The sequence below is a fragment of the Nansenia antarctica genome, assembly GCF_963989245.1.
Source record: "Nansenia antarctica genome assembly, chromosome: 3".
Classification (NCBI taxonomy): Eukaryota; Metazoa; Chordata; class Actinopteri; order Argentiniformes; family Microstomatidae; genus Nansenia; species Nansenia antarctica.
In genome coordinates, this window is record NC_137688.1 from 70,854,556 (window position 1) to 70,869,555 (window position 15,000).

Sequence of the window (15,000 nt, forward strand, 5' to 3'; positions counted from 1 at the left end):
GGGAGTTGATGGGTGTGAACGTCAGACAGGATAAGACACTTAGCTTAGATCAGGAGCCAGGTGTGAAGGGAGGGGGAGGGAGGAGGAGGGAGGAAGGTGGAGGGAGGTGGAGGGAGGGAGGAGGGAGGTGGAGGGAGGGAGGAGGAGGGAGGAGGAGGGAGGTGGAGGGGGGAGGAGGGAGGAGGGAGGTGGAGGGAGGAGGGGGAGGAGGGAGGGGGAGGGAGGAGGAGGGAGGTGGGAGGTGGAGGGAGGTGGTGGAGGAGAAGGAGGGAGGTGGAGGGGGGAAGAGGGAGGGGGAGGAGGAGGAGGAGGGAGGTGGAAGGAGGGAGGTGGAGGGGGGAAGAGGGAGGTGGAGGGGGAGGAGGAAGGTGGAGGAGGGGGGAGGAGGGAGGTGGAGGCAGGAGGAGGGAGGGAGGCGGGAGGTGGAGGAGGAGGGAGGTGGATGGGGGTGGAGGGAGGAGGCCTTTATCTCAGATCAGTAGAGGACGTCCACCTTTATCTCAGATCAGTAGAGGACGTCCACCCTCTCACAGTGTCTCTATTAATACCCCAGCAGACACACCGCTCCGATGTCACACTGTTTGATCCTCTTAAAGTCACGCAGGGAGGGAGGGAGAGGGAGAGAGAGAGAAAGGGAGGGAAAAGTAGAGGAGACGTCATTGTGAGATTCTCCTCTGTTGTGAGATGTTGACAGGGAAGACGGGAGTGGAGGAACGCTGAGAGAGAGAGAGAGAGAGACAGACAGAGAGTGAAGCAGGGACAGAGAGAGAGACAGAGAGAGACAGAGAGAGAGAGAGAGAGACAGACAGAGAGACAGACAGACAGAGAGCTGTCTCCAGGGCTCAGGGTCTAACCTGTGGTTACATGTAACCAGGGAGTGTTACCTGAGTTACCTGAGTGCGTTACCTTGGTTACCTGGGTTACCTGGGAGTGTTACCTGGGTTACCTGTGAGCGAGGGCGGGGATGGAGGGCTGTAGGGAGACGCTCCCAGAGGCAGACATGACATTGCCAGGCTACACAGGCGCCCGGGTGTCCGGCTGCTGGTCAATGAGGCCCGGAGGAGGGTGAGTCGCTGGTCCACGCCAGGCGCCATTTTGTCCACGACCGGGGATGTTGTTGTTGTTGTTGTCCGTGCTTGAAGCTTGTTAAGGTCTTCTCTCTGTGTGGTAGAATGGTCAGCCCTCTCTCATTAAGAATAGGACAGCCGTGCCTTTTTTACCTCCTAAAAGAGCCGGTGACCATAGTCTTTAGTAGCTGCTATTTACTAGCTGGAAAGCTGCTATTCACACACAACGACCACTAGTTGGCCGGCTTGTAAATTAGCCTGCTTCCTACACAGAAAAACTAGCAAAATAGCTTTATAGAAGCTTCATAGAAAATGTAAGGATATTACTGGGTGGTAGAACGCACATATCTAGGACAAATTATGAAAGGAGGGTCCTGAAATTAGATAGAGATAGAACACCTTTTTACTCACTTGGTCAAAAGACTCCATCCATGGCTGTTCTAGTTTTAAGGCTGTTCAGCAACACCAACCACCAAATCTATATAATATATATACACACATATAATATACACATATATATCACTTGTGGAGTTAACAGATGAGGAAGCTTTTGTAAACAGGTGGTTTCAGTGGAGCCAGACCAGCCATGTGCTCTGAGAGACTGGCAGGCCTGCTAAGCTGCCTTCAGCTGTGTAGTAAACATGCTATGTTAGCTAATGCTAACCCTAAGCCCTGGGCAACATGCTAATGCTAACCCTAAGCCCTGGGCAACATGCTAATGCTAACCCTAAGCCCTGGGCAACATGCTAATGCTAACCCTAAGCCCTGGACAACGTGACGTTGACAGTAATGACCAGCGTGCTGCTGTGGTTTAGGAGGACCTGGGGGTGAGAGTGTAGGGCTGGAGAGGACGCCCCGGGGGTGAGAGTGTAGGGCTGGAGAGGACGCCCCGGGGGTGAGAGTGTAGGGCTGGAGAGGTCGGGGGTGAGAGTGTAGGGCTGGAGAGGTCGGTGGTGAGAGTGTAGGGCTGGAGAGGACCTGGGGGTGAGAGTGTAGGGCTGGAGAGGACCTGGGGGTGAGAGTGTAGGGCTGGAGAGGACGGGGGTGAGAGTGTAAGGCTGGAGAGGACGGGGGTGAGAGTGTAGGGCTGGAGAGGTCAGGGGTGAGAGTGGAGGGCTGGAGAGGTCCTGGGGGTGAGAGTGTAGGGCTGGAGAGGTCAGGGGTGAGAGTGTAGGGCTGGAGAGGACGCCCCGGGGGTGAGAGTGTAGGGCTGGAGAGGTCAGGGGTGAGAGTGTAGGGCTGGAGAGGACCTGGGGGTGAGAGTGCAGGGCTGGAGAGGACCTGGGGGTGAGAGTGTAGGGCTGGAGAGGACGGGGGTGAAAGTGTAGGGCTGGAGAGGTCGGGGGTGAGAGTGTAGGGCTGGAGAGGTCGGGGGTGAGAGTGTAGGGCTGGAGAGGTCGGGGGTGAGAATGTAGGGCTGGAGAGGTCGGGGGTGAGGCTGGAGAGGTCGGGGGTGAGGCTGGTGGAGGTAGAGGCTGTGTTTCAGGTGGTAGATGCTGTCTCAGGAGGTAGAGCCGGTGTCTAATGATCGCATGGTTAGCAGATCGGCGGTTCGAGCCCAGGCTGGCCACATGTCGAGGTGTCCTTGGGCAAGACACTGAACCCCAAATTGCTCCCAGTGAGCGGGCCGACGCCTTGCATGGCAGCTTGCCGCCATTGGTGTGTGAATGTGTGTGTGAATGGGAGAATGAGAGGCCGTTGTAAAGAGCTTTGGATAAAGGCGCTATATAAGTCAGTCCATTTGATTGGCTGCCTGTGTTCCAGTGGGAGTGGGGAGGGCTCTGATTGGCTGCCTGTGTTCCAGTGGGAGTGGGGAGGGCTCTGATTGGCTGCCTGTGTTCCAGTGGGAGTGGGGAGGGCTCTGATTGGCTGCCTGTGTTCCAGTGGGAGTGGGGAGGGCTCTGATTGGCTGCCTGTGTTCCAGTGGGAGTGGGGAGGACTCTCTGGACCGCCTGCTGCCCGTGAGCGCCCCCCGCAGGCGCAGTGCCACGCTGAGCAAGGACCCCCCCTTCCTGCGGACCGGAACCAGAACCATCTACACCGCTGGGCGCCCCCCCTGGTACGACCAGCACGGAGCCCAGAGCAAGGAGGCCTTCGCCATCGGTACGCTGGGGGGGGAGGGGGGAGGGGGGAGAGGCGCCCAGAGCAAGAAGGCCTTCGCCATCGGTAGGCTGGGGGGGGGGAGGGGGGAGGGGGGCCCAGAGCAAGGAGGCCTTCGCCATCGGTAAGGCTGGGGGGAGGGGGGAGGGGGGGGTTCGCCATCGGTAGGCTGGGGGGAGGGGGGAGGGTTCGCCATCGGTAAGGCTGGGGGGGGAGCGGGGAGGGGGGAGAGGGGAGGGGGGCCCAGAGCAAGGAGGCCTTCGCCATCGGTAAGGCTGGGGGAGGGGGGAGAGGGGAGGGGGGCCCAGAGCAAGGAGGCCTTCGCCATCGGTAAGGCTGGGGGGAGGGGGGGGTTCGCCATCGGTAGGCTGGGGGGAGGGTTCGCCATCGGTAAGGCTGGGGGGGGAGCGGGGAGGGGGGAGAGGGGAGGGGGGCCCAGAGCAAGGAGGCCTTCGCCATCGGTAGGGAGGGGGGAGAGGGGAGGGGGGCCCAGAGCAAGGAGGCCTTCGCCATCGGTAAGGCTGGGGGAGGGGGGAGGGGGGGGTTCACCATCGGTAGGCTGGGGGGGGGGGGGGTTGTTGTTGTGGTGTACTGGTGGGAGTGCTTCCTGGGGGGTATTCCATCAATGTTGCTAAAGAAAAATCCAGGCTTCTCAAAATATGCCTAGATTTTCCTTTAGGGGGGTGCAATGTCTTTTCATATTGTGTGCTTCATCTCTACAAATCTGCACCTCTGCACTTTTCTCTCTCTCTCTATCTCTCTCTCTCTGTCTCTCTCTCCCTCTCTCTCTCTCTCTGTCTCTGTCTCTCTGTCTCTCTGTCTCTCTCTCTCTCTGTCTCTCTGTCTCTGTCTCTCTCTGTCTCTCTCTCTGTCTCTCTCTCTGTTTCTCTCTCTGTCTGTCTCTCTGTCTCTCTCTCTGTCTCTCTCTCTGTCTCTCTGTCTCTCTCTCTTTCTGTCTCTCTCTCTCTGTCTCTCTCTCTCTCTCTCTGTCTCTCTGTCTCTCTCTCTTTCTGTCTCTCTCTGTCTCTCTCTCTCTCTGTCTCTCTCTCTGTCTCTCTCTCTGTTTCTCTGTCTGTCTCTCTGTCTCTCTCTCTGTCTCTCTCTCTGTTTCTCTGTCTGTCTCTCTCTCTCTCTGTCTCTCTGTCTCTCTCTCTTTCTGTCTCTCTGTCTCTCTCTCTCTGTCTCTCTCTGTGTATCTGTCTCTCTCTCTGTCTCTCTCTCTGTCTCTCTCTCTCTGTCTCCCTCTCTGTCTCTCTCTGTCTCTGTCTCTCTCTCTCTCTCTCTCTGTCTCTCTCTCTCTCTCCCTCTCTCTCTGTCTCTCTCTCTCTCTCCTCTGTCTCTTTCTCTCTGTCTCTCTCTGTCTGTCTGTCTCTCTCTCACACACACACCCACACACTACATGTGTTGAAGTGACTGACTGTATGTGTGTGTGTGTGTGTGTGTGTGTGTGTGTGTGTGTGTGTGTGTGTGTGTGTGTGTGCAGGGCTGTGTGGGGGCAGTGCGTCAGGGAAGACCACTGTGGCCAATAAGATCATAGAAGCTCTGGACGTCCCCTGGGTGGTGCTGCTGTCCATGGACTCCTTCTACAAGGTGTGTGTCTGTGTTAGGGGTGTAACGGATCACCTAACTCACGGATCGGATCGTGTCACGGATTTTGAGTCACGGATCGGATCATTTTTCGGATCAACACAAAACATATATTTTTTCCTTGAATTCTGTAAAAACACCACTTTTAATGTGTGAAACAAAAAAACAACATTCAAGATGTCAAAACTGATATATATATCACATATATATAACATCTATATATAACAACATATATATATAACAACATATACAGGGGTGCACATAACTGGTGCGCCAGTGCGCATGCGTCGCCAAAATGCGTGCTGCGCGGCAGATCAGCCGCATGAAGGCGCTTTTGCGCACCAACAGCTGGGTCCAAGAAGCAAGCCCCACCAAGTAAGTAACTATTTGCCGTCCCCTCAGCCGAAGGCCCGACGAGTATCCATCACGACGACCACGGAGACTCCCCTCACGAAAACATTCGGAAAGTATCGTAACTCGTACTTTCATTCCGCGTATCGCGTATCGCACGGTTATCACGGTTATCACGCCGACACGTGAAAATTCAGTCCCGAACGACTCGTCGCTAAAAGGAAAAACAACACCAAGGGACTTCACGTTTCTTTTCTCTGAAGCTTTCAAACGTTCAGACGTTTGTTTTACAGCTTCATTATCGCACCTAGACCCCTGACCCAGGGAATATGGTTGGGAATTCTATTAGAAAAAAGAAAAAAAAAAGACTTTGTTGCACAATCAAAATAACGAGCTATTTAAAGTGATGGCCTGCCCTACAACATCCTCTACCATGGTTGAAATTGAGGACAGTGATAACTTACAGCAGTCAAGAGAGCAGTGATGATGATTAAGCATAAGTAAATGCTTAGGCTGTAACTTTTTGTTGAAAAGTTGATTTCAGTGTTTACAGAACAGAGCAGTGCTTAAAGAGATGTCAGTTGATTTCATTGTGTTTAAAGAACAGACATTCAGTTAGTGCTTAAAGAGATGTCAGTTGATTTCATTATGTTTAAAGAACAGACATTCAGTTAGTGCTTAAAGAGATGTCAGTTGATTTCAGTGTGTTTAAAGGAGTCTGACAGACTTTCATGCTTAAAGAGCAGTCATTTGATTTTGCATTTGTTTATTTTGTTTTGCACACAATCATTTGTTCGTTCATCTTTATTTATGAATAAATGTCGTTTTGCTAATATAAGTTATCCATGTATCCCTTTTTCATCCATCCTGTGGGACGGGTCGTGACTCGCGAGCTCGGGGAGCACCAAGCAGCATCCCTAGGTGCTCCTCTGAGCACTGGCCCCAAAAAGTTATGTGCACCCCTGAACATATATATAACATCACTGCTGCAAAGTAACAGAGTACTTTTTGTGTGTGTTTACACAATCACCCAGGCTGCTTAGCGGGTGATATGACGTGATATAATTGGGACAGAGATGAGTGAATGAATGTTGTTGTCAACTCTGTACACATGCAGAGAGTGAGAATAAAGCGCACATGATTGTTTTTCTACCGGTTACATTTGAATGAATGAATGAATGGTCTTTATTGTCATTGCTACAGTACAGGTACCAAACAACGAAATTTAGGAGGGGTGGCTCCCCTGGTGTTAGGAAAGAAAAGAAGAAAAAAAAAAAAAACGATTTTGCTATTGATCCGCGGTACACATGCGTTCCGAACCGTGGAGGGCGATCCGAACGGATCACGGATTATCCGTGATCCGTTACACCCCTAGTCTGTGTGTGTGTGTCTGTAGTGTGTGTGCGTGCGTGCGTATAGACCAGTCAGCCAGGGCAGATCTAATGGTGTGAGCCTTCCCAGAATCCCTCACTGCTAATGAGCAGGGCAGAGGCTGTCCCACACCAGGCTGATCCATAAAGGGTACTTCACCACATGATTCAATTTAAAACTCTCAAAGGTTTCTTTTTCTTTTTACTAGTCTACAGGGGAGGCTTGTGGTGGTAGAACCTGGAGGATGGGCCCGTTGTAATGCCTGGAATAACGCTAGTCAGAATAACGCTAGCCGGAATAACGCTAGCCGGAATAACGCTAGCCAGAATAACCCTAGCCGGAATAACGCTATCCAGAATAACACTAGCCGGAATAACGCTATCCAGAATAACACTAGCCGGAATAACGCTAGCCAGAAGAGAGTGTTGTCTCCTGAGGAGCAGGCCCTGGTCTCCCCCCCTCCCTCCCCCCCAGGTCTAACCTCTCCCCCCGTTGGAATGCCTGGAATAACGCTAGCCAGAATAACGCTAGCCGGAATAACACTAGCCAGAATAACGCTAGCCAGAATAACGCTAGCCGGAATAACGCTAGCCAGAATAACGCTAGCCAGAATAACGCTAGCCGGAATAACACTAGCCAGAATAACGCTAGCCGGAATAACGCTAGCCAGAATAATGCTAGCCAGAATAACGCTAGCCAGAATAACGCTAGCCGGAATAACACTAGCCAGAAGAGAGTGTTGTCTCCTGAGGAGCAGGCCCTGGTCTCCCCCCCTCCCTCCCCCCCAGGTCTAACCTCTCCCCCCCCCAGGTGTTGTCCCCTGAGGAGCAGGCCCTGGCCTCCCCCCCTCCCCCCCCAGGTCTAACGTCTCTCCCCCCCCCCCCTCCCCAGGTCTTGTCCCCTGAGGAGCAGCTTCTGGCTGGCAGCAACGACTACAACTTCGACCACCCGGGGGCGTTCGACTTCGAGCTGCTGGTGGCGACGCTGCGGAGGCTGAAGCAGGGCAAGAGTGTGAAGATCCCCGTCTACGACTTCACCACGCACGGCCGCCAGAAGGACTGGGTGAGGGGGGGGGGGGGGGGGGGGGGGCGGCGGCAAGACGCCTTGCACTAGAACGGGAGTGTACCTATGTTCCCTGCTCCCTACGGTTTCCTGCTCCCGAAAAAGGCTCCTATGTTCCGCCATAGGACCCGGGGAACATAGGAGCCTTTTTTCGGGAGGGAGCTAAGGTACCGGAGAACATAGAACCCGGGGAACATAGGGATGACCCCCACTAGAACAGCCGTGTCTATGTCACCTACTATAATAGTCTTTACAATGGGAAGCTGCTACTCACACACAACGACCACTAGTTGGCTAGACGGCTTGTAAATTAGCCTGCCTCCTCCTACACAGAAAAACTAGCAAAATAGCTTTATCTTTAGCTTTAGCTGTGATTTAGAAAATGTAAGCTGGGTGGTACGTAACATAATATGCACATAATGCGTATGTGGGCTACCAACTGTCATGGCTAAAGTGCACTTTGACTTTTATTTCTTCCTCTCCTATACCAGTAGTCACGGTTAAGAGGCACTTTTACATTTGAAAGTGTTTTTTGTTTATATATATTTATATTTATATATTATAATATACCAGTCATATTCTGGAATGTGTCTGAATGTTAAAGTTCCATAAGTATAAGCAAAATAAAGTAAAGTAACAGTTTTTTCTCAATTCAATTCAATTCAATTCAAAGATACTTTATTTATCCCCGTGGGGAAATTCATTTTCCCGCGCCACTCCACTAAAAACCACACATAACAACACAACACAACATAAAGGACAGACAACAACACTGGGCCAGCCATGTACAGTATATAAAAAACAGTGAGATCATGATATAAAAGTGGATTAAAAAGATGGCTATAGTTATTATATTAAAATACTAAAAAGTGATGATGATGATTAAAATAAATAATAAATAAAAATTCAGGAGCCTTGACCCCGACTGCTACTTTAGTTGCCATTGAACAGTCTTAGTGCAGCCGGGATAAATGATTTTTTTATATCGCTCCGTCCGGGAGCGTATCGTAATGAACCGCCCTCTGCGGCGGCTGCTGGTTTGCCCAGCGAGGACATGATGGAGGGGGTGGTTGGGGTTGTCCCTGATGGACAGCAGCTTACTCCTAGTCCTTCTCTCCTTCCTTATACACAAAACACGTGACGAAACCATGACCCAAAAACCGAGGTTCATACCAGACAGCGTGACTGTCTGTCTGTCTGTCCCCCCTGTAGAAGACGGTGTACGGCGCCAGCGTCATCGTCTTTGAGGGCATCATGTCCTTCGCTGACAAGGAGCTACTGCAGGTGAGGCTGTCCTGTACGTGTATCTGTAACTCTTGGGGGGTGAAGCGGCATGGGGGTGGGGAGTGATGAAGGGGGTTGATGGTTGGAGGAGATGGGGAGTGTTCCTCTGACCCAGAACACCTCTGGGCCCTGTTCATAAAGAGGAAGTAGAGAGTTAGGCCTGGACTACACACGTATATAGATTTTTTTTTTAAACAGATACTTTTTTGTACAATTGGGCCTCTCAACCATACGAACACTCACATAAACGGAGATTTCTCTAAACGGATAAAAAAAGTGAAGAAATAAAAATAAAAATCCGATTGAGTGGATCAGTGTGGTTATGTTAAACGGAGATGGCTTTAGTCAGTTAGGGTCAGAGAGAGATATGAGAGTGGAAATAGAGGAGCTCCTGTCATAAACAGATTTAGTGCGTCCATCTTGCAGCGTCTCCACTGCTGTGTGACCATGACCAAATGAGGGTTCCAGTTAAGGTTAGGGTTAAAGGTCAGGTGTTAGGGTCAGGGGTTAGGGTCACATTTAGGTGTTGACCTGGTCAGATACAGACACCTGTAAGTCCCGCCCCTCCTCTCCTCCTATTGGCCGCAGCTCCTGGACATGAAGATCTTCGTGGACACGGACTCAGACATCCGCCTGGTTCGCCGGCTGCGCCGTGACATCACGCAGAGGGGGCGGGACATCGAGGGCGTCATCAAGCAGTACAACAAGTTTGTGAAGCCGGCGTTCGACCAGTACATAGAACCCACCATGAGGCTGGCCGACATCGTGGTCCCCCGTGGTGAGACACACAGACAGACACACAGACAAAGACACAGACAGACACACAGACAGACACACAGACAGACACACAGACAGAGACACAGACAGACACACAGACAGAAACACAGACAGAAACACAGACAGAAACACAGACAGAGACACAGACAGAGACACAGACAGAGACACAGACAGAGACACAGACAGAGACACAGACAGAGACACAGACAGAGACACAGACAGAGACACAGACAGACACACAGACAGACACAGAGACACAGACAGAGACACAGACAGATACACAGACACACAGACAAAGACACAGACAGAAACACAGACAGAAACACAGACAGACACACAGACAGAGACACAGACAGACACACAGACAGAGACACAGACAGAGACACAGACAGAGACACAGACAGACACACAGACAGACACACAGACAGACACACAGACAGACACACAGACAGACACACAGACAGACAGACACACATGTGTTCGGAATGGCATACTAGCATACTACTCATACTAGCATACTACTCATACTAGCATACTACTTATACTAGCATACTTCTCATACTAGCATACTACTCATACTAGATACTAGCATACTACTCATACTAGATACTAGCATACTACTCATACTAGATACTAGCATACTACTCATACTAGCATACTACTCATAATAGCATACTACTCATACTACAGGGTTCCCGTGCTGGTCTTAAAATTCCTTAAAGTCTAAAATCCAGCAAACCAAATTCTAAGGCCTAAAAAGGACTTGAATGTCACTTATTCGGTCTAAAAACGAGGTGCTAGGTCTTAAAAATGAGATCCTGCAAGGAATTCAGTCCGACCACATCTATTTACGCCGAAATTAATCAAGCTGGAACCAAAAAAAAGTCAATTAACTTCCTTTTTTGTCTGTATGGCAGTGAAATCCCTAATTTCATCACCTCGAGGATGACAAAAAGCTATCATATAGTGTCGCACTAGGTCTAAAATTATATTCAAAGAGGTCAAAAAAAGGTCTAAAAAGATCTTAAATTTGACTTGTTGAAACTTGTAGGAACCCTGTACTAGACATGACGCAGATTTCAGTATGCGAGAGCGTTCACACAGTACAGTATGCAACATTTGGTGGTGAGTGTTCTGGAAGTCTTTGGCAGTTTGGAACAGTTGGGTTAATGTGACACGCGTGTGTGACGTGTCCCACCCTCCCCCCCCCTCCCCCTCTCCCTCCCCCTCCGTCCCTCCTCCCTCCCCCCCCCCTCTTCCCCCCTCTCCCCCCCCTCCCCCCCCCCCCCCCCCCTCAGGCGGGGGAAACATGGTGGCCATCGACCTGATCGTCCAGCACGTCCACAGCCAGCTGGAGGAGGTGAGTGATTGACAGCTGTCAGCTGGTGTGGCCCTAGAAACGCCCTAGCAACGCCCTAGCAACGCCCTAACAACACTTAGGTTGACGGTTCAGTCCCCCCAAAGGTCATGTGTTCTATTTCAATAATCTGTCAAATCCCTCTTTAACTAATGTGTTGATTTATTCATCTTTGTTTCGCATTCTTTGTATTTCCTACTCTCTCTCTCTCTCTCTCTTTTGTTCTCTCTCTCTCTGTGTCTCTCTGTCTTTCTCTGTCTCTCTGTGTCTCTCTGTCTTTCTCTGTCTCTCTCTCTCTCTCTGTGTCTCTCTCTCTCTGTCTTTCTCTGTCTCTCTCTCTCTCTGTGTCTCTCTCTCTCTCTCTCTCTCTCTGTGTCTCTCTCTCTCTGTCTTTCTCTGTCTCTCTCTCTCTCTCTGTGTCTCTCTCTCTGTCTTTCTCTGTCTCTCTCTCTCTCTGTCTCTATCTTTCTCTGTCTCTCTCTCTCAGCGTGAGCTCAGTGTCAGGTAGGTTAATATCTCTCTCTTACCTCTTCCACCTGACCCTCCTCCTCCCTCCCTCTCCCCCTCCCCAACCCTCCCCCTCCTCTCCCTCCTGACCAGTATGACACCAGTGTGACACCAGTACAGTGTGTATCTGAGATGGAGGGTGTAATTCATAGTTCAGCCACAAGGTGTCGCAAGGTGACTTCATACTGGAGTTGATTTATTCAGGATAGAGGTAGAGATGGCATGGAGGTAGAGATAGAGATAGAGTAGAGATAGAGGTAGAGATGGAGGTAGAGATAGAGTAGAGATAGAGTAGAGATAGAGTAGAGATAGAGGTAGAGATAGAGTAGAGATAGAGGTATAGATAGAGATAGAGATAGAGGTAGAGATAGAGTAGAGATAGAGTAGAGATAGAGGTATAGATAGAGATAGAGATAGAGGTAGAGATAGAGTAGAGATAGAGGTATAGATAGAGTAGAGATAGAGGTAGAAATAGAGTAGAGGTATAGATAGAGATAGAGTAGAGATAGAGGTAGAGATAGAGTAGAGATAGAGGTAGAAATAGAGTAGAGATAGAGATAGAGGTAGAGATAGAGTAGAGATAGAGGTAGAGATAGAGTAGAGATAGAGGTAGAGATAGAGTAGAGATAGAGGTAGAGATAGAGTAGAGATAGAGTAGAGATAGAGTAGAGATAGAGTAGAGATGGAGGTAGAGATAGAGTAGAGATAGAGGTAGAGATAGAGTAGAGATAGAGTAGAGATAGAGTAGAGATAGAGGTAGAGATAGAGGTAGAGATAGAGTAGAGATAGAGTAGAGATAGAGGTAGAGATAGAGTAGAGATGGAGGTAGAGATAGAGTAGAGATAGAGGTAGAGATAGAGTAGAGATAGAGTAGAGATAGAGGTAGAGATAGAGTAGAGATGGAGGTAGAGATAGAGTAGAGATAGAGGTAGAGATAGAGTAGAGATAGAGTAGAGATAGAGGTAGAGATAGAGTAGAGATAGAGGTAGAGATAGAGTAGAGATAGAGGTAGAGATAGAGTAGAGGTAGAGGTAGAGATAGAGTAGAGATAGAGGTAGAGATAGAGTAGAGATAGAGGTAGAGATAGAGGTAGAGGTAGAGATAGAGGTAGAAATAGAGTAGAGATAGAGGTAGAGATAGAGTAGAGGTAGAGGTAGAGATAGAGTAGAGATGGAGATAGAGTAGAGATAGAGATAGAGTAGAGATAGAGGTAGAGATAGAGTAGAGATAGAGGTAGAGGTAGAGATAGAGGTAGAGATAGAGTAGAGATAGAGGTAGAGATAGAGTAGAGATAGAGATAGAGATAGAGGTAGAGATAGAGTAGAGATAGAGGTAGAGATAGAGTAGAGATAGAGGTAGAGATAGAGGTAGAAATAGAGTAGAGATAGAGGTAGAGATAGAGTAGAGATGGAGATAGAGATAGAGGTAGAGAGAGAGTAGAGGTAGAGATAGAGATAGGGTAGAGATAGAGGTAGAGATAGAGTAGAGATAGAGTAGAGATGGAGTAGAGATAGAGTAGAGGTAGAGATAGAGATAGAGTAGAGATATAGGTAGAGATAGAGTAGAGATAGAGGTAGAGATAGAGTAGAGATGGAGTAGAGATATAGGTAGAGATAGAGTAGAGATAGAGTAGAGATAGAGTAGAGATAGGGTAGAGATAGAGGTATAGATAGAGTAGCGATAGAGTAGAGATAGGGTAGAGATAGAGGTAGAGATAGAGTAGAGATAGAGTAGAGATGGAGTAGAGATATAGGTAGAGATAGAGTAGAGATAGAGTAGAGATGGAGTAGAGATAGAGTAGAGATAGAGATATAGATAGAGTAGAGATAGAGTAGAGATGGAGTAGAGATATAGGTAGAGATAGAGTAGAGATAGGGTAGAGATAGAGGTAGAGATAGAGTAGAGATAGAGTAGAGATGGAGTAGAGATATAGGTAGAGATAGAGTAGAGATAGAGTAGAGATGGAGTAGAGATAGAGTAGAGATAGAGATATAGATAGAGTAGAGCTAGAGTAGAGATAGAGGTAGAGATAGGGTAGAGATAGAGGTAGAGATAGAGTAGAGATGGAGTAGAGATAGAGTAGAGATAGAGTAGAGGTAGAGATAGAGGTATAGATAGAGTAGAGATGGAGTAGAGGTAGAGGTATAGATAGAGTAGAGATGGAGATAGAGATAGAGTAGAGATAGAGTAGAGATAGAGTAGAGATAGAGTAGAGATAGAGTAGAGATAGAGTAGAGATAGAGTAGAGATAGAGGTATCTAGAGCCATACAGGTGTATGACTAGAGAAGACACAGACGACCTGTCCCCTTCATTACCTGTGCTGAGGAAGGTGGGCAACATTCAGATTCAGATTAATTTATTTATTCAAGTCATATTAATAAAACAAAAATAAATTGTAAATACGCCAGAGTTAGCCCGAAAGCTAGTTTTCATCCGCAGTCCCTATGCCATGATGTTGTATACGGCTCCCTGGAGGAAAAAAGTACAAAGTAGACCTAGGCACAAACAAGTAGACAGGACAAGCATTTAGCTTAAGGGCATAACATAGGGGGTTAAAAGAGCATCCATAGGCGGTTAAAAAGAGGTGGGTCAACATGCTGTCTCCAGTGTATTCACTGTGCTAGGAGAGTATACTAGCGCCCTCTAGTGTTGATAACTGTGGGGAGAGCTCCACTCTAAAGGATCAGAGACAACACTGATCTGACCGCCGTCACTGTGTGTGTGTGTGTGTGTGTGTGGCTCCTTTGGTTCCTTGTTTAATTGGTCTCTCTCCCTCCCTCTCTCCCCCCTCTCTCTCTCTCTCCCCCCTTTCTCTCTCTCTCCCCCCTCTCCCTCTCTCTCTCTCTCTCTCTCTCTCCCCCCCTCTCTCTCCCCCCCCCCTCTCTCTCCCTCCCCTCCCTCTCTCTCCCCCCCGCCTCTCTCTCTCCCCCCCCTCTCTCTCCCCCCCCTCTCTCTCCCCCGCCCTCTCTCCCTCCCCCCCTCTCTCTCCCCCCGCCCTCTCTCCCTCCCCCCCTCTCTCTCCCCCCCCTCCCTCAGAGCTGTCCTGGCCTCTGCCCAGCAGAGCCAGCCCCTCCCCCAGACCCTCAGTGTGTTGGAGAGCACCCCCCAGGTCAGAGGTCTCCACACCATCATCAGGTAGACAACCACAGACCACACACCTGTCCTACCCACACACCTGTCCTACCCACACACCTGTCCTACCCACACACCTGTCCTACCCACACACCTGTCCTACCCACACACCTGTCCTACCCACACACCTGTCCTACCCACACACCTGTCCTACCCACACACCTGTCCTACCCACACACCTGTCCTAACCACACACCTGTACTAACCACACACCTGTACTAACCACACACCTGTCCTACCCACACACCTGTCCTACTCACACACCTGTCCTACTCACACACCTGTCCTACTCACACACCTGTCCTACCCACACACCTGTCCTACTCACACACCTGTCCTACCCACACACCTGTCCTAACCACACACCTGTCCTACCCACACACCTGTCCTACCCACACACCTGT

The 15,000-nt window shown here is 49.7% G+C and overlaps 1 protein-coding gene across 1 annotated transcript in view; it reads left to right on the plus strand.

Annotated features, from left to right (window-relative positions):
• Window positions 1-15,000, plus strand: part of uckl1a (uridine-cytidine kinase 1-like 1a) — a gene marked incomplete at both ends in the record, with an annotated part of 21,768 nt that overhangs the window by 1,115 nt on the left and 5,653 nt on the right. The window contains 8 exons of the mRNA XM_080527504.1: window positions 2,992-3,170; window positions 4,651-4,757; window positions 7,368-7,538; window positions 8,751-8,822; window positions 9,411-9,600; window positions 10,898-10,959; window positions 11,444-11,460; window positions 14,501-14,599. Of these exons, the coding sequence (XP_080383630.1) occupies window positions 2,992-3,170; window positions 4,651-4,757; window positions 7,368-7,538; window positions 8,751-8,822; window positions 9,411-9,600; window positions 10,898-10,959; window positions 11,444-11,460; window positions 14,501-14,599 (897 nt within the window). The remainder of the gene's footprint in view (window positions 1-2,991; window positions 3,171-4,650; window positions 4,758-7,367; window positions 7,539-8,750; window positions 8,823-9,410; window positions 9,601-10,897; window positions 10,960-11,443; window positions 11,461-14,500; window positions 14,600-15,000) is intronic.